General features: G+C 52.2%; 8 protein-coding genes across 8 annotated transcripts; 4 read left to right on the top strand and 4 right to left on the bottom strand.

Annotated features, from left to right (window-relative positions):
• Positions 1–685: 685 nt before the first annotated feature.
• On the top strand, positions 686–4,963 carry Z520_06197 (uncharacterized protein; the record flags this gene model as incomplete). Its single annotated transcript, XM_016776698.1, has 1 exon — positions 686–4,963. The coding sequence occupies one exon, from the start codon at positions 686–688 to the stop codon at positions 4,961–4,963; it is 4,278 nt and encodes a 1,425-aa protein (XP_016632240.1).
• A 510-nt stretch (positions 4,964–5,473) lies between these two features.
• Positions 5,474–5,687, bottom strand: Z520_06196 (uncharacterized protein; the record flags this gene model as incomplete). The annotated part of the gene is given in 2 exon segments (XM_016776697.1): positions 5,474–5,500; positions 5,520–5,687. 2 exon segments carry the CDS (start codon positions 5,685–5,687, stop codon positions 5,474–5,476), a joined length of 195 nt encoding a protein of 64 aa, XP_016632239.1.
• A 29-nt stretch (positions 5,688–5,716) lies between these two features.
• On the bottom strand, positions 5,717–6,822 carry Z520_06195 (uncharacterized protein; the record flags this gene model as incomplete). Its single annotated transcript, XM_016776696.1, has 2 exons — positions 5,717–6,623; positions 6,674–6,822. The coding sequence occupies 2 exons, from the start codon at positions 6,820–6,822 to the stop codon at positions 5,717–5,719; spliced, it is 1,056 nt and encodes a 351-aa protein (XP_016632238.1).
• A 1,044-nt stretch (positions 6,823–7,866) lies between these two features.
• On the top strand, positions 7,867–8,835 carry Z520_06194 (uncharacterized protein; the record flags this gene model as incomplete). Its single annotated transcript, XM_016776695.1, has 1 exon — positions 7,867–8,835. One exon carries the CDS (start codon positions 7,867–7,869, stop codon positions 8,833–8,835), a length of 969 nt encoding a protein of 322 aa, XP_016632237.1.
• Positions 8,836–9,733: 898 nt separating this feature from the next.
• Z520_06193 (uncharacterized protein) lies at positions 9,734–12,472 on the top strand (the record flags this gene model as incomplete). The annotated part of the gene is made up of 2 exons (XM_016776694.1): positions 9,734–11,276; positions 11,352–12,472. The coding sequence occupies 2 exons, from the start codon at positions 9,734–9,736 to the stop codon at positions 12,470–12,472; spliced, it is 2,664 nt and encodes an 887-aa protein (XP_016632236.1).
• Positions 12,473–12,984: 512 nt separating this feature from the next.
• Positions 12,985–14,554, bottom strand: Z520_06192 (uncharacterized protein; the record flags this gene model as incomplete). The annotated part of the gene is made up of 2 exons (XM_016776693.1): positions 12,985–14,456; positions 14,512–14,554. 2 exons carry the CDS (start codon positions 14,552–14,554, stop codon positions 12,985–12,987), a joined length of 1,515 nt encoding a protein of 504 aa, XP_016632235.1.
• Positions 14,555–15,621: 1,067 nt separating this feature from the next.
• Z520_06191 (uncharacterized protein) lies at positions 15,622–16,206 on the bottom strand (the record flags this gene model as incomplete). Its single annotated transcript, XM_016776692.1, has 1 exon — positions 15,622–16,206. The coding sequence occupies one exon, from the start codon at positions 16,204–16,206 to the stop codon at positions 15,622–15,624; it is 585 nt and encodes a 194-aa protein (XP_016632234.1).
• Positions 16,207–16,901: 695 nt separating this feature from the next.
• On the top strand, positions 16,902–17,765 carry Z520_06190 (uncharacterized protein; the record flags this gene model as incomplete). The annotated part of the gene is made up of 1 exon (XM_016776691.1): positions 16,902–17,765. One exon carries the CDS (start codon positions 16,902–16,904, stop codon positions 17,763–17,765), a length of 864 nt encoding a protein of 287 aa, XP_016632233.1.
• Between the last annotated feature and the right edge of the window lie 24 nt (positions 17,766–17,789).

Below are 17,789 nucleotides of genomic sequence, written 5' to 3'. Positions count from 1 at the left end.
CCCCAGGATTCCAGAACAAATGTCCTGGCAGAGTCTCATCCTGTCCTGTCACCCCTTCTATCTCTTGATTCCAGAAAAAATTTTCCCTTTCTCATTTTTCACCGACCCATGCTCCACCATCCGTGTCCATTAAAAGCCTCGTCTCGAAGTCCCCTCGGCGGGCCGTCCTGCCCGTCGCAAATGCTGCTGATAACGTGGTCGCTGTTATCAGCAAAAGTGGCCACCTGACGTTGTCGAGTCTCGTCACAATTATAAACCAGAATCTCTCCATCTTCGACGGGCTGATCGCGACGATAGCCAAATACAAAATCTTTCTGATGAGACGCTCGTTTGCGCCAGTGCTTGTATAGCATCCTCGCCCCCAGGGTCCTTACAAGGTGTGTACGCATTTCGTTTCTCATGGCCTACAACCATCTGCCTTGTGCCTTGTTATCCGTCTCGAGGCTGGATTTCCCACCTACCTAGGTACTGTTCTTCCTACAGTACAACTCTTCCCGTGATTCATTCAGTCTGTCGCCTTTGCACCGAGTGGCGCCTTTTCGGGTTCCTCTACCTTTCCCTCTTGCTTTTGTCTTGTCTTTTCCATGGCCCGGCAAGCTGCTCCATTCCGAGCCTAATTATCATCACCCCTAAACAATTTCTGGCCTGGCTAACTATGTCCTGTTTAGGAGAAGAGTCGTGTCGTATGTCGAAGGAAAATGACTCACCCCAGGAAGGCTCGGCCAATCCCAATACTAGAGATTCGAGGAGGTTGTCACTGTGGCACATGCCGATAGCGACACATACTTCTCCCAGCCCTGACGGTACTGTTCAAGGAGGACGAGGCTCCGAGAAACCGTCCCTCAACGGAACGCCTCTCAACTTGGGAGACGTCCTTAAGGATGGATCATCCGTTGGGGATGCGCCAGAAGAGGCACGTTCTTGGCTTGTTGGTTTTGGAGACCTCAAACCGGGTACAGACGTCTCTCGCAGATTCTTGGACCTCCGGAAAGACCATCATGACGATCAAGAGGCCGCCACGTTGCTGTCATTGCTGATCCAATGGATACCTCTGTGGTCGCACAAGGCAGAGAAGGCCCGAAAGGAGAATAAGAACTCCAAGTCTGGATCCCTCAAAGAGCAAAAGAGTCTCGATTGGTTGCTCCAATACATCTGCGACTACCTGGAGCTGGGTCACTCTGATTTTGATCCTCTGGAGTTATCCCGTGCTGTGGAGACTGTCACCACTCTCTGCCTCAATACTAGCCGTCAAAGCGATATCAATGGAGGCATAAATATCTTATACACCATAATGACCCATTTTGAATACCCGAGAAGTGGGCTCGATCAGACTCTCGTGGTTTTGTGTGCTTCTGCTGCAAACCTACCCGAATTGCCTGACCACCTATTTGACTGCGCTCGGATATTGGCTGCTGGTGACCTGCAACAAGATTTCATGAGTATACTGTACGCCTTTCTACGGACTCCCACCTTGAGCAACAACAGCAAGAATCTCTCCCATGCCCGCGGTGCTACTCGACTCTTGCGGAATCTTATCGACGAGCAACACAACCGAGGTGGTTTCATATTCGGCTTGGGAGAGTTTTTAGAGCAATTACACTTTGCCGCACAGCAAGGCATCTTTCGATTTTGCCATGATATCCTCGGCTCCTTGCATGAGATTCTCTCAAGCAATCGCCCGAAACCCGAAATCGCTACCATTGACTTTACCAAAGCCGTGGATATTATGAGGCTCTGCCTGCAAATGACTCCTTCAGGTCACCCGCAAGCAACTGTCCTTCGAGTCACTTCGCCACAGATCAACCCTCAAGAGGACGACAAGGATCGCCTATATGAACGCCACTTCCGAGATCGAGAGACCATGGCCAAAAGGCTGTCCCATGATTTCATGAGGTTATGGGATTTGCTATCCCTCCAGGATCGAGTTGCCGTCCATGAGCTCTTCCTGATGTTTCCGCAATATGCTGGACAGGCCCAATTGACAATTACTCTGGATTACGCGAAGGACAAATATTTGTCGTCTGAAGACCATAACGTCAGGAGGCAATATTCGGACAAAATCTACAATGATATTGTCCTGAATTACTCCCTACCCCCAGTCTGTCGTTTGAAGGGTATCGAAGTCCTCGTCCAGGCTTGTAACTCCACTATCAGTGCCTCTCCAGAATCCAGCACAGAGCCCCATGTCGCATACACATGGATTTTGGACAGGTTACTTGATCAGATCGATGCTGAGCGTGATCCCCAAGTCTTCGAGACGCTCCTCAAATCGTTGGACTGCATGGCTTCAAACTATCAGGAGGCTGTGAAGGCACAGGCCTCAACCGTTCGCACGGTGGAGAAGCTGCACACGTTGATCATTGAGGGTCCTGGAGGACTTGCTTTCAACGACGATCTTGCAATTTTGACGACAAAAGTTCTCGTGACTATTTTCGCTTATACTATCCACACCGATGCTAGAGCAGCTGCGAGAGCCTTTGAGGTCCTGCTAGAAATAGCCAGTTCGCGCTGCAAATACCGACCAGCTCGTCTCGTCTCGAAACGCCTCATTTTCAGGGTGCGAGCTGATGACGCTGGCTTCGTCTACATCAGCCCTGCTAGCGAAAGTCAACATATCGCCAGTGCACTTGTACGCACGCGAGAATCCGCCGAAGCTTTCAACAGCGACCTTCCTGCTTCGCAAAGGCATTCAGCTAGCAGCAGCAGCTTGTCGACCAGGTCGGATGTTGGTGAACCGTTGTGGATGTACCCAGACACCGAAGATGTCTCTTACCCACTTTCGGGGCGAGCATCTAGCATCCTTAATGTTGACAAAGATGCATACCCACAGGTGCAAGCAGAACTAGATATGGACACATGGCTTATGAGCATCATACGGTGCCTGCAAGCTGACCAAGATTGGGAAACTTACGGCTACACCGTCGTCCACGCTGCGGCTCAGTTGAGCAACATTGCCCTCTTTCTCAACTCCATCCAAGCTGTCATCAAGCTGCGCCAAGTGCTCTGTGAACAGATTGTCAACAATACCTTCCGAGAGCCACCCTCGTCGACTGGGCTGAAGAAGTCGGACGTTGGCTTGTGCATGTTCAACATCTTAGTTACGCTGATCCCTTATGCGACAATGAAGTCTGAAGCCATTCAGAAGGGGTTCGGAGACGACCTTGTTCGAGCCTTTCTTTCGGGTATTGGCGGAGCTTGGGAAGGCACATCGCGTGGCTGTATCCATGCACTGTCCCTCTGCAGCCTCGAAATTCCTTCTTCGGTTGCGACTCTGTATCCCACCATCATTGACAAGATGTCAAAGAATATGACGCAGACTCATCTCACCACGCATATCCTAGAATTTCTCATCCAAGTTGCACTGTTACCAGAAATGCACTCCAACCTCAACCCAGACGAGATTCAGATGATATTTGGAATATGCATCCAGTTCCTCGAGAAGACGAGAGAGCAGCAGCACTCTTCGGTGGCTTCGCCTCCCGGTAGAATGAATCCGGCGTCAAGACATAGTGGAATGAATTTTCGTCGGCCACCATACCGAGCGGTCATGTTGGCTGACACCGGGTTACCCCAATATGCTGCCGCATTGGCTTATCACAACATGATCTTTTGGTTCTTGTCCCTTCGACTGGACATCAGGGCGAAGTATGTGCCATGGATCATTCCGAGACTTGTCTGGAAAAATGGACGTGGAGAAGAGACTATTGACGAGCAGAGCCAGGTTCTGATCGACATGATGCAGAGAACAGCATTCTCTGACCTCGGAGAGACTTCACCAGACCACAAGTTTGCAGCGCCTGAAGATGGACCAGTCTCATCTGCCTCGTGGATTGTCGGCCTCAGTATTGTAACCGCACAGACAGCCGGTCATACTGGGAAGACGCAGATAACTAAGCGCCAGGCTTCGGGTACGACATATGCAAGGTACCAACAGCTGACTGCTCCGCTGCCATCTCACCACCGACCAGGCTACACTGAGATTCGGAATCAAGAAGCCACGACCGAAATCCTCCCTCCGCATGTCATCCTCCAAATGGTCGCTAGTGCGGCAACACCCACCGCTGCCGACCAGCCGCTGCTTCTACCTCAGGAAGACTTCGTCCAACGGGCCCTTGACAGCTTTGACCGCATTCCAACCGTGACCAGCCACAAGATTGGCGTGCTTTACATTGGGCCTGGACAAAATGCTGAATCTGAATTCCTTGCAAATACGAGCGGGAGTCCCGATTTCGACAGGCTTCTCGATGGTCTCGGTTATGTTGTTTCGCTTGAGCCACCCCTAAACTTCAACCCTCAAGGCCTGGAATTCCCGCGAGACGGCAAACATAGCTTAGCATGGCGGGACCGGGTGGAAGAGATCATTTATCATGTGCCCACAATGATGCCGACGGATCTGGAGGACGATCCTCAGTGTATCACCAAGAAGTCGCATGTTGGTAACTGTCACGTCAACATCGTTTTCAACCGATCGGGCCTCGAATGGGAGTTTAACAACTTCAAGTCCCAGTTGAACTATGTGAATATCGTGATCCGACCAGCCTGCCGCGGCCGAGAAACACCAGATCCGGATTTCATGCCAGGCTTTTACTGGGTTCGGGTTGTGACGAGAGACGATTTACCTAACATATCACCTGCAGCCGATCCCAAGATCATCTCGGCGGCTCAGCTTGGCCCCTTTGTGCGAACACTAGCATTGAATGCCAATATGTTTTGCCAGACGTGGAACACAAAAGACGACGACTTTGAGTTTCCCAGTGCGTGGAGGGCCAGATTCCAACAGATCAAAAGACTCAAAGAGCGCGTGATGAGTAAATCAGGTGACAAGCAGGCACCGTCAGCAGGCCCAGTCGCAACCAGCAGCAGCATTGCGCCGGGCACATCCAGTGGTAGAAGGACCCCAGTACCTAGGGAGAAGGATGGCAGTCTAGCATCCCAGCTAGACTTTAGTTCGTGGACGATCTAACGAATTTGTGGGCAGGGAAAAAAGGAGGGTGCTTTGGCAGCGACTTGGGATTTCGATGACGGCAAAGGTAAAGGAAATCGCAAGCACGGTGTTGGTGGGACAAAATGACCGGACATGCGTCGTGGTTACAGGGCAAGGAAAGGATGGTAAAAATGCACCCTACTCCTGGTGGGTTGAATCTTATGGACTGTAATTTGTATAGCAAAAGTTCTCTTTTCCTCAGCACAAACAATTCTTTCATAAAACCAGTGCTGTATGAGATCAGTTCCACGCCCGTCCCAGCTGACTGGTATCTCAGCTTGATCTTTCATCGACGGTACATTCTCTCAAGCAGTGCATGCCATCGACTAGTCTCTTCGAAAAGCCCCAATTGTTCTGTCACAGATATAAGGGCACGGAGTATCACCTTCAAGGGCGCATCCCATGAAATTGTACCATCGACAGCAGTAGGATGATCTTTCAAAAATTCCTGGCGCATGCGCAAGGCGGATTCCAGATCTTCTCTGGCTCTTATAAGGCTCTCGCGTTGGTGGCGTCCTTGTTGTGCCCGACTTACCATTTCTCGTGCTTTCCCACGGTAAAAGAGGCTCATGACATAGTCATAGAAACTTTGCGGGTCTTTATCCATTGAACGTCCAATATCCAAGACCCGTTGGACAAGACGATCAGAGACAGCCTCCGCATCCACATAGCGCTGTTTCTCGAAAAGAAAATTGATCGCCATGTGCCAGAGGCAAAACATCGGGTGGCTCATCAAGGGGAACCTCTGGTCGACTTGGTGCAGGATGCTATCGATGTCTCCCCTTGACTCTTCTTCGAACAGATAATAGAAGGTGGTCGGAGTGCTTCGGGGAAAGGAGCTTGGTAGTACGTATAGCAAGCCATGAGATCGTCCCCTCTGAACCTGCGCCGCCACAGATCTCGACAACATGAATCAAAGGCCAAAGGCAGATGACCATCCTTGTCAATTGGCAGGCTGTTCAAAGTGTCCAACATCCTTCGGCGTGGATCATTGAGTTCCATAGACTCAGCCAGGTTAGACAACCTCTGCACCAGCGAAGCCTTTAGATCAGATCTACCACTTCTCTCCAAGAGGAGAAGCACTGCGAGAATGTCAGGCATTTGGCGATGGTGATTCGTGTTAGCAACGACTTGCAAGGTGTTGAAAGCTTTTGGCTCCAGCACCCCCCTACGTTCGGGATGCTGACATGCGTCGACCAGCATATTATGTAGATTGCTGAGCTTTTTCAGATCGGCTCGAAGGTCACCTCCCGTAGAGGGGTCACCACCGTCCTTTTTCCATATGTTGTGATCGAAACAGCTGTTGAAATGCTGAGTTGCGAGCCAGAGGAAGCGCTGGAAGACTCTGAACTTGTGGGGATCTTTCAACGCAGGGATCGGGCAAGGGACTTCAATCACTTCGATCGATCTTCGAGGAGGTAGATTTGAACCCGGGCAGGCGTCGTCATTCTTCTTTTTTGCTTTCCCTCGGTAGTTTTGAATCTGTAGAGGATCAAGAACCATGCCGTCGGCCAGTATCAGGTAGTCACCATCCGGCAATATTCGCTCCGCCAATCTGGATTGAACCTCATCGATCTCAACTTTTTCATTATTCTTGAAGACGCCGCACAACTTAAAATAGTCTTTGTATTTCTTTTGACTGTGTTCATATTTAGCTCAGGGATTGAAGGTGCAATTCGTTTCTCCTACCACCTCGGCGCGGGTCCACATTTGCATTCCAATTCACATTTGTTTTCAATCTCAACCATCATCTCTTTGAGTGGCTTGCCAGACAGCCCAGACCACATATAAAGCTCGACTATCTCCAGTCGATGTCGCTCCAGGAATTTTGCAGACATTGCTTCCTAGCTGGAAGGTGGAAGTAGCAATATGGTAGAGATCCAGACAAGATCGTGGAGCTGGCTATGAAGCGAATTTGTCACCGGAGCTGTTATCTCTCAATCAGAGTTGAGAGTGGTGATCGAGAAATGCTGAGACCTCGAAATGCCCCAGGGATATCTGCTCTCTTCGCCTTCTTTCTTATTCAGCCTAACGAGGGCGAGAGCATTAATCACTCTGCAACTGGCCGTTTAAGCGAAGGATGCACCAAAGTACCCCCACTCTCCTGTCTGTAAGTGGCTCAGTCCGTGCCATGCAGGACAACAAATTCAGCACCGCAGCACTGGACAGGATATGCGCTCCAGTTGGTCGTTCGAGAAGAGCCCCGAGTGAAGCTTTGGCCTTCATGCGAGCCGGTCAGGCTGGTGAAACCTGAGCATGCACGCAACCTCCTTCAGGGAGGAATATCATCCAATTAAGGATTTCCGTGGGCGTCCCTCAGCCAGGCCTTGTCCTGAATATCCATGCGTCAACTTTGATTGGAGATGGAGGCTGCCATCAAAGCGGACAAGTTCTGCGAAAGTCAACTTGCTCGGGTGTCAACTGTGTGCCCATGACCGATGATCGACGCTGAGTCAGGTATTTTGGCTCGTATTCGCCCAACCGTTGTCGATTCTGTAGGCAGAATATCATAGTCTGTTATCACTCGCGTAGAAAGGCAGGATCTTGGTCCAGGTTTACCAAGCGTGGCCGTGGTTAATGCATGAGACTTAGCAAGGCAGAAGTTCCATAAAGGCCAACTTTCAGCCATGGTCCATGCCCAGCATAAGTCCGGGCTCTTAGGGTATAAAAGTATGCGACTTCTCACCCGGCAAGAGCTTCGTCTGCTTCCAAGAAAACCAACCGCCCCATTTCTTTGCAAGCAAAGTTGACTTGAAGTGAGCATGTTCTCAACATTCGATCTTGGAGGCGGCTTCACAAACCCCTCGAAGCCCTACCTCTTTCAGTCCAATGGATTTCCCTCTCGTTGTGGCAGCCTCGGGCAGTCATCTTTGTCATCTGAGATGGAAAAGAGTCTTCTTCCCGCGTCCTGGCAGCGCCTCTCAGACAACCCTTTTGGGGGTAACAAGTTCATCGACATGAAGCCCGGATTTCTGATCGGTAGCGACCCTCACAACCTAAGCTGGCTCGGCAACGGAGTGGACGAGCCTTTCAAGCATGCAATTCCACAGTCAAGCTCGAGCACCCCTTGGTCGAAAAGTGAAGAGCCAGGCTCCTGGCTTCCTTCTATTCTGACCGGTCTCTGGCCCACATTCAAGTCATCTGGAGCAGCCGGGGCTTCGGCCCAAGCCTCGTCAAGTGACTCGTCTAGCAGAACCAGTTCTCGTGCGGCCGAGCTTTCCACCGAACTTTGCACGGAGTGGCCAGTTCCATATGGTAACTTCAAGATTGATCAACGCGCCTCTCTGGATCTTGAGGGGCCCCACTACCTAGGCCCGACTCTAGCATTCACATCGACGCACAATCTCTTCAATCTCACCGCTAATAAGAAAGGGCTCGAAACGACGGGGCATTTCCCAAAGATGCCAAAGGAATACTCATATTCCCTTGGCGTCGACGTGAGGGAGACCCACGCCGAACACAATCACTCTCCAGGCGAAACCAGGTCGGATTGCCCTCTTTGCCTTCTCGCACGCAACAATAGGGTTATGGATCAATACGGCCTAGATGTGGCAGTGGGTCTTCAAAAACGAGGCGACCGTGGCAGGGTGGAAGCAAAGTTGATCTTTGACCTTGACGGCAAAGAACAGACAAGAGTGAGATTGGCGGGGGAGCGCGAATTTAACTCGAATCTCCAATTCGGTGCAGATGCTGAGTTCGACGGGAAAGGGCAACATTTGTTGGGGGCAAACGCGTCTTACAATGTCGGCAGGCCTGGCCGAGTAGGAGCCAGGATCCAGGTCACAAACGCGAAGACCTCTTCCGCATCAAAATTTGCTGTGTGGTGGACAAAGACACTGTGGCGGAGCTAGGAACAATAAACGACAACAAAGACTTCGTCGATGAACTTGTTGTTGAACACTGTTGTCGAAGTTGGGGGGAGTAGCCCTCTTAAACTTCGAACGAGCATGAATCAATCAAAAAAGCTTTGGAGCGAGGCCCTGACTCGGTGGAATTCAGTGTCACCAGGCGTCACGAAACAGCAGAAACTGCCTACCTAGGTAGCTACCTAGACTGACGGGGTTTCTGGCCCGGCGTGCAGAACGATAAAACCAAGCTAGCATGATGTCACTAACAGCTACCGTAACTAGGTAGGTACCTAGGTATCTAGCTCTGCTCCCGGCGTGTTTGATCAGGGAGTGCTAAGGAAGCGCTCAGTGATGCTCAGCCACGGGCTCAGTTAAAGCTCAGGTCAAAGTGGCCTTCGCTCACCCTCTAGGATCAAATCGTAAATGGCAATTAGGTTTTTCGTTCTCGAGTATCCAAGTACCATGTCGCTCCATGTGCCTACCTAGGTACGTAACCACTAACCTTGTCCCTGTCACCCACCTGTGCCACACCCCTGTGCTTAACCTATAGCTCTATGTTAATTTAGCTCTCGACGGAGTAATTACATGTACTGCCAGTGGCCACCAGGCAAGCCAGCCTAGTGACAGACTGCGGGGGATGACGAGGCATAGCGTTTGAAGTGCCCCTCTCTCACTCGACGCCCCTCGCCTCTGGCCTCTCATGCGCAGCACCGACGTCAGCTGCTGTTGCTGCTTCTCCCCAGGCATCAGGAATTCGGCCAGTGCACCGCCACCTGTCGAACATTCTCCAATACATACGCAGCTTGTCTTACCCGTGGACGTGGCATCCATCTACTATTTCTCTGCTCTGGAATATGCAATCGTACGCTGACCACCGTCAACACTACCAGAGCCCAGCATCATGACTTCCGGGCCCTCCTCCCGGCCAGAGGCGCCTTCGCCTTCGGCATCCTTCTATGACCTCTCGGACGACGAAGAAGGCGGCTACAACACGATCACTCATGCCTCTGCCACAAAAGGCGTGAAATTGCTCTTCTCCAAAAGCAAGGTCTACGTGCATCCTACGCCCTCGGCCAAAGACAACATCCCCGGCTTCATCGCCCTGGTCCAGCAGAAGTCGCCCGCGCTCTCTGACAACGGCGATCGGCCCACCTCCTCCGACTCCACGTCCAAGAAGAAAACAAACGCATCCTCATATCTTTTGGCCTGGGTCCCCGAAGCTTCCCTGGCACAGGATGACCTGAGCACCTATGTGAAGGTGGATATGAAGGACAGCGAATCTCCTCCCAGACAAAGTTATCTGGTCCCCCCTCTTCCTCTTGCGACCACTTTTGACGAATCCCCCGTCGGACCGTATGCGTTCTCGCTACCTCTCTCCAGCATATACTCCATCAACGTCCGTCCGCCAAGTCTAGGCTGGTGGTATGGCAGCATAGTCATCAACACACGTGCTGGCTCGAGCTTACCGGCGTTGTTTTTTCACGACTCGGAATGCGAAAGCACAATACTACAAAAGAAAAGAAGAGCGCGAGAGTCATTCGACCCGTTTGGAGAAAGCGGCGACCTGTTCTGGGGTGGTGACGAGGTGCTCAGGTGGCTGAAGAGATATGTAACCGTTGAAAGGAGCACTGCAGAACCATCGATATACCTGATCGACCCGTCGGAAGAAGATCGTGTGGGCTTCGGTCAAGGACGAAAGTCGCTCGAACAGGCAAGACGCAAGAGTGAAGCATCAACGTCGAAGAAACCTGAGCAGAAGAAACCATCAGGGCCTGGGATGGATCCTTTCACAAAGGCACTTAAAGAAACCAGGTGGAAGATCTTGGAACACCTGTCCAAAGTCACTACGTTTACCCGACGCACCGCGGAAGACCTTGCCAATAATAAGAATCTCCCTCCTCAAGTGCGACGACTCATCCAGAACCCGGAGATCCAGACTCTACAGGATGAATTTGACAGTGCAAAGTTATACTTGGCGCGATGGGCCATGAGCATTGCAGAGCAAAGCGAGCGCGAGAGGAGACAGAGAATATGGACTGCACGAGATGTGCTGGACTCTGAAGAAACCAGCGTCGGGGACTTTGAAATTCTGGATATGGAGGCTGCACGAATGACCTTGGCCGACAGCAAGAGGCGCCCTGTTGACATGAAAGAGTGGAAGTCCTTTTTCGACTCAAAGGGCAAATTGCAGGTTATGGTGGAAGAGGTCAAGGAGCGTATTTTCCACGGCGGTCTGGACCCTGAGGATGGTGTAAGGAAAGAGGCTTGGCCTTTCCTCTTGGGAGTATACGAGTGGGACAGTACAGAAGAAGAAAGACATGCTCTCATGAACAGGAAACGAGATGAGTACATTCAGCTGAAAGGGGCTTGGTGGGACAGAATGATCGATGGCGATGCTACGCCCGAACAGGAGGAATGGTGGAAAGAGCAGAAAGTCCGAATTGGTAAGTCTGAATATTCCCCAAGTCCTTCTTTCTTCATACTTACGATCTCAACTGACCTGGCCGCTCGACATGTAGAAAAGGATGTGCACCGCACCGACCGTCACATCCCTCTCTTTGCAGGCGAAGATATTCCTCATCCAGACCCGACTTCACCGTTCTTCAATCCCAATGGACCCGGCACAAACGTGCATATGGAACAGTTGAAAGATATGCTGCTGACCTATCTGGAATACGACACACCTCCCTCCACCACGGCCGCAAACTCTCAAAACCCCTCTTCTTCTTCACAGCCGCGACGCTACCAGACCCAAAATCCCCATCCCCAAAATCTGGGTTATGTTCAAGGCATGTCCGATCTCCTATCACCCCTCTACGCCGTCTTCCAAGACGACGCGATCGCCTTCTGGGCTTTCGTGCAGTTCATGCGCAGGATGTCGCGAAACTTCGTCCGCTCACAGGTGGGAATGCGCGCCCAACTCAACACCCTCGACCAGTTAGTCCAACTCCTCGATCCGAAGTTGTACCTCCATCTTCAATCAGCAGATTCGACCAATTTCTTTTTCTTCTTTAGAATGTTGCTTGTTTGGTTCAAGAGGGAGTTTGAATGGTCCGACACTTTAAGGCTTTGGGAGTCACTGTGGACGGACTATTATTCGTCGCAGTTTCATCTTTTCATCGCAATGGCGATTCTCGAAAAGCATCGCGATGTTATTATGGACCATTTGAAGCACTTTGACGAAGTGCTGAAGTATATTAATGAGCTCAGTGGGACGATTGAACTGCAAGATATTCTTTGGAGGGCCGAGGGGTTATTCAAGAGATTTGAGAAGACGGTCGAGACAATTGACCGGAAAGACGCTTTCCCGCCGCCAAATGTTGGCCAAAGTGATGCGGAACTGCGACATAGGAAACCAGGGGTAGTGGCAGGTATTGGGGACGAGACTTCTCCAACCGCTTCATCTTCAGGCGCCGCATCGAGCGCATCAACACGGCCAACACAGGGCCAAACCCCACGCACAAGTCCAGCCAGACGCGGACCTCAGCAACCAGCAAAATCAAAAGAAGCTGAAAAGGCCAAAGAAAGAGTCATCACGCCGGAACTGCGGCTCCTTCTTAGTCACAAAATCGTCACTCTGGAAGGCGAGGATGGATCGAGCGACGCGGAGAGGACGAGGCCGAGTGGACTGAAAGATTGAGCCTGGTGCGATTGTGTGATTGTCGGAGTTTGGGTTACAAGTAGAGCACCGAGAGTTGGCAATGGCGTGGACTATCTGGCCGCTTTCTTGATCCTCCTATCCTGTCGAGTACGAGTAACGAAGTATGTCATATGTCCATTGTCTGGAAGAGCATGCCAGGGGATGTTGATGCCAGTGTAACCGTACCGGAGGGAACAGAAGCATTGTGTAAACAGATATCTCAATCCCACATTCTGCGAAGGAAACAGGTTCTGACCTTTTTGACCGCGGCCCATGCGTAGCTTTTGCAGCGGAGGCTGTGCGCATGAGGCCGCATAGAGTCTCAACTTAAAGTAGCCTGCCTGCAAGCCGAATCCCGGTATTGTTGCCTCCTCAAAGAGTCTCAGGCCTGATGATAGAGAAACCCTGCCTCTTTCCACCCTTTTGTGTCCACAAGCCCCATCACAAAGGCCCTTCCTTCAGAGCCGCGATCCCCCTCGCCAACCCCCCAACAATTAGGTTTCCTCTCTCGCCTACAAGTTGAACTTCTGCTTGATCAATTCAATCTTGTGTTCTAGGAGGGTTCTGTCGAAGTCGACGTCCGTGGGCAGATAGACGTTGCCGAGATAATTGTCGTACCGGTCAAAGGGGCATGGCGATGGCCGCGCTGGAGTTGCTCCTTCGGGGGAGGAGCCATGTGAGTTGGGGCTGGGCCCAATGTACGGGCAGAGGTGGTCTGCGAGAACGGTTGCGACTTTGGAGATTCCAGCGCTGTTGAGCACAAATGATGCTGATGACGGTGGCGATAATGGTGGTGATTGCTCGGGCGAATTCGAGCTGGGACGACTGCTCTCAAAATCCGTCTCCGCGTCCAGCCAGCCGGTCGTGTCGATCCAGAAGGTCGACTTGTCCCCCTCGGCTTGCACGGTCGACACGACTTGGGCGAGAGCGCTGGAGATGACCCTGTCGAGCTTGAGCTTCTTGGTGACCGAGTGTCGTGCCGCGGAGAAAGGTGTGAGGAGGAAGATTGTGAGCGTGGATGGTGCCGAGTTGTAGATGTAGCTACCGTCATCTTCGTCCAGGTGCGTCGTCGTCGGTGTCGCCTCAGGGTTGAACGGATACGCGTTGGCGCGGATCGCTTGGATCAACTTGACGTATGCGTTCACGAACTCGTTCGTGTACTTGGCCAGAGCGTGCTTGTTGACCACGGGTTTCCCCTTCGTGGCAGAAGAGAAGAATGCGACAAAATCCTCGAGTCCAAGCTGGAGGAGGAGCACCGACGGGCTATACAGCTTGAAATTCCAGGGCCGCGCAAATGCCTTGGTGCCCGGAGGTCCTGCGCGGAAGAACTGATCTCTGACACTCAACCCTGACTCTTGCGTCGGCAACAAACCGATTCCCGTCGTGTCCAGGATCACCGTGTCCAGCTCCTTGTACCAATCGTCTACTCTGTCGTTCGAGTTGTTTTGCAAAGCTGGATGTAGATGGTTCATCGCTAAGACCGAGACTTCTGACGTTACGATCTCGACAACTTTCCTGCCTCTTTGCGGTGTATCTGCTTCATTGTTTGAAAGTCTGTCGAGGCCTTCACCAAAAGGAAGGAGTCTCGCTGGCGAGGATATTTTGTTGGAGGTCGACGAAGCTGCACTGGCGTACGCAGATGTGGCTTTTCCGAGCCAAAGGCCTTCAAACTCGAGTATTCCGTTGGTGCTATTTGGACCTCCCATATGTGTGAGCCTCACTCTGTACATCTCCCGTGGGTCAAGGTCTTGAACAATCGGGACCACCAACCCAGCCGCTTCTACCCAGTAAGTGTTGTGGCCTTCGATCGATACCACGAGGCTGACGGGGTCTGAGGCTCTGGCATTGATCGACCGAAGTTCGGAATGGTAGATTTCCCGTGCGTCCAGACGTTCGGGTTGCTGCTGTTTCGAGGCGGAGTTCAGATTGTTGAGAGAAACGTAGAGGCTGGTGGTGTTTGCTATCAGCATCTCGACAGAAGAACCTGCTCAGAGATTTAGTGCTTCCGTTGCTCTTTGCATTAGGCTCCTAAAACCGACCTCGAAATGCCGCATCCCGTCTGAGTTGGTTTGCCGTGGGCATCCATCGTCCAACATACTATCGAGGATTCAGTCTTTCACAGGCGAGCGATGGACAAGGATCGGTAATGTGGTCCCTACATGCAAATGAGGATGACTGGCCGGTATGAAGATATTGTCCTTCTCCATCAACTTCCGCAGGAGGTGCTTGAGACATATCCAGGTATCAATGCTGGAAACGGTGAACGAGGGCGGAACAGGCATTTCGAAACGGTGGACGAAGCACAGAAACATCAGAGCAGAGAGTATTAGCAAAAACGACAGACAAACCTTCATGATCCGCGAGCCGAACATTGTCGAGTTTTGCAACAGAGTAGGCCCTTCACCTGTCTGATGGATGTGTAGACTTTTGTAGGGGTTGCCTACGGACAGAGAATTCAGGATTCCATGCAGCAAGGCAGTAGGGATGAGGCGTCTAGAAATTCACTCTTCAACCCGTGATGACGGGTCCAGAAAGTGGAGGTTGGTCCGGCAGAAAATTCAAAGTATGAATATTGTAGTCTCACAATTCCCCTCAACAATTCTCATGTCTATCCCGGGTCTTGACCTCTGAAATGGCTAACACCGAGTTAGTACCAGAGCTAGTCAGGGCGTGAGGGTGTGGCCGCCAGGCATGAGACAGCTTCTCTTGGGAGTTACGAGAATCCTAGAAGGTAACTCCTTGACCCTGCAAGCTACCCATCGAGGTAGTAGCAGATGCCCACCACCGCGTCGTGGCCGGGGGTTCCGAGTCCTTAAACGGCTTCCCTAAGCGTGGGTTGTCCGAGGCCGGAGAGAACCTGACGAACCGACGGGAAAAACTATCCTGCAAGGGAGAGTTTCCCTCGACCTGAACCTCAACTTCCAAGCGTGGAGTTGGGCTTCAGGCTAGAGTTTTTGCTTTTTGTTCGAGTGGGCAGTTCCTTTGTTTTTGCGCACAAAAAGTGATCTGGGGGTTTTCGAACACAAGGCTGTGTGTGGGAAGGGAGCGTATGAGTACGCGAGGCTGAGAATCCCGCCAAGATGGGTGACCGCCATGAACTTTGAACGGAAAGAGACGAATGGTGCGCCGACTTGAACTGATGTATCCGCTCATCCTCTCGGCATTTGGTTGCTCTCTTGTTGAGTCGACGTCTGGCCCTCCAGCTCTCTGTTCATGTCTTCCTCCAAGCCATCATCTTCTTCTTCAGCATACACTCCCCCGTGACTCCCCAGCTTCTCCTCTGCCAGTCGTCTGTACTTCCTGCGCTTCTTTTTGTCCGCGCTCCTCTTCTTGCGCTGCTTTCTCTCCACCACTTTGGCCGCCCGGCTTTCCTCGCCCTTTTCCAACAACTCCACTTTCTCGGCAAGGATCCTCTTTGCAATGTTGTGATTTTGACTTCTGCTGCGCGTGGCTTGACACTTGACAACAATGCCAGTTGGGACGTGTGTCAACTGCGCGGCCGAGTTGGTCTTGTTGATCTTCTGACCACCGGGTCCAGTGCCCTTGACATAGGTGTGTTTGATCTCAGCGTCTGGTAAGGTTGGGCGCGGGGGAAGGTATTTGTCGGACTTCTGTGACCGGCCACCAGTGAAGGTGCTAAAGGCGGCTATGAGAATGGTCTTGCTGAAAATGGTTTTCTCATATTGGAATGCTGTACGGAGATACAGCCGCCTCAACGGGCGGCACACAAGCATCGCTCACATGACCAGTTGCAAGAAAGCGAGGCGAGCTCTTGGATGCGAGATATCAACAAAGACAAGTTCTTCTCACAGATGAACTAAAGTTCTGGGGCTACGGAGCAGCAGCGTCACCACGCATGAAGCCCGAACATGGAGCGAAGCTTCTCCAGAGTATGAAGTATTTGCACTGGCTGAAGAAAGCTATCTGATGTTATCTGCCTCTCCGCCGCTCTGGCGTCAAGGCACAAGTACATTCGGTCTACTCATTGTGGACTGAGAAGTGCAGTAGTTGCCAGTGTGATGGTCAGCGCCGATGGGTTACAGGCTGGGCAAGGAATAAAGGTTCCTCCGACCCGAAGCTGCGGGCTACGGTCATGTCTCCAGCGCATTGTTCGTGTCGCCTCCATTCTCCGCCTCTTCGAACCATCAATCAACCTATCATTCTATGGCTACTTCCCGTGTTCAGCCTCATGTACCGTGTCTTGTGCGTTATCGAGACGCATGAGATTCCGGAGCTGGGCGAGGCAAGCCTGGCCTATGGAGGCTGCTTTGACGATCGTTGTGATATCATAAACATGCAGTCCTTTCTTCCACACCATCAATCGCTGTGAGCTTTTTTGAATCCTTCGCCCAAAAGGTAAACTTTTGTCGTATTCCTCTCTCTTCCTCTGTTTCTCTATATATTCCCCTTATATGCCCTCTCGAGCACCATGACATCCCCCCCAGGCCGCCTGCAGGGCCGTGTGGCCATTGTCACCGGCTCCAGCTCCGGGCTTGGACAGGCCATCTGCCTCGCCCTCGCCGCGGAAGGCGCTTCAATCTTCTGCATTGACCTATACCCAACCCCGCGCAACGCGATCAATCCCACCACTCAGCGTGCGGACGACTTCCACAACCGCGTCGCCGACCGGCCCGGGACGCACGAACGCATCCGCCAGATGGGGGGCGAGGCCACGTACCATAAAGCCGACATCACGCGGGCGCGAGACATGGAGCTCGCCATCCGAGCCTGCGTGCAGAGATACAAGAGGGTGGACATCATGGTGAACAACGCGGGTGTCAGCGTCGAGAGCACACATCTTCGCCCACTGCGGTGTCACGAGACCAGCGAGGAGGACTTTGACAAGACCATGGCCATCAACGCAAAAGGCATGTTCCTGGGCTGCAAGTACGCCCTCAAGCAAATGCTGGACGGACAAGACCAGGTATACGCCTCCAGAGGGTGGATCATCAACACCGCCTCCGTCCAGGGACTCGTCCCCTTCTACGGTACCCCGTCCTACTGCGCGTCCAGGGGCGCGGCGGTAATGTTGACCAAGCAGATTGCACTGGACTATGCCAAGGACTTGATCCATTGCAACGCTCTCTGCCCGGGATTTCTGGAGACGAGCATGACGCAGAATCTACAGGGTCAGCCGCAGGAGTTGCAAGACATTCAAGGGAAGCATCCGTTCGGGCAGAAACTGGGCAACGTCGAGGATGTCGCCAAAGCGGCGGTGTTCTTGGCGAGCGATGACGCTGGCTGGATCACGGGCGTCCCCTTACCTGTTGATGGAGGTTATTTACTGAGGTGAGCGAGACTCGAGGGGTCATGGACA

Source organism: Fonsecaea multimorphosa (assembly GCF_000836435.1).
Source record: "Fonsecaea multimorphosa CBS 102226 unplaced genomic scaffold supercont1.11, whole genome shotgun sequence".
Classification (NCBI taxonomy): Eukaryota; Fungi; Ascomycota; class Eurotiomycetes; order Chaetothyriales; family Herpotrichiellaceae; genus Fonsecaea; species Fonsecaea multimorphosa.
Note: the sequence above shows the minus strand (reverse complement) of the source record. Positions and strands in the feature narration are given on the sequence as shown.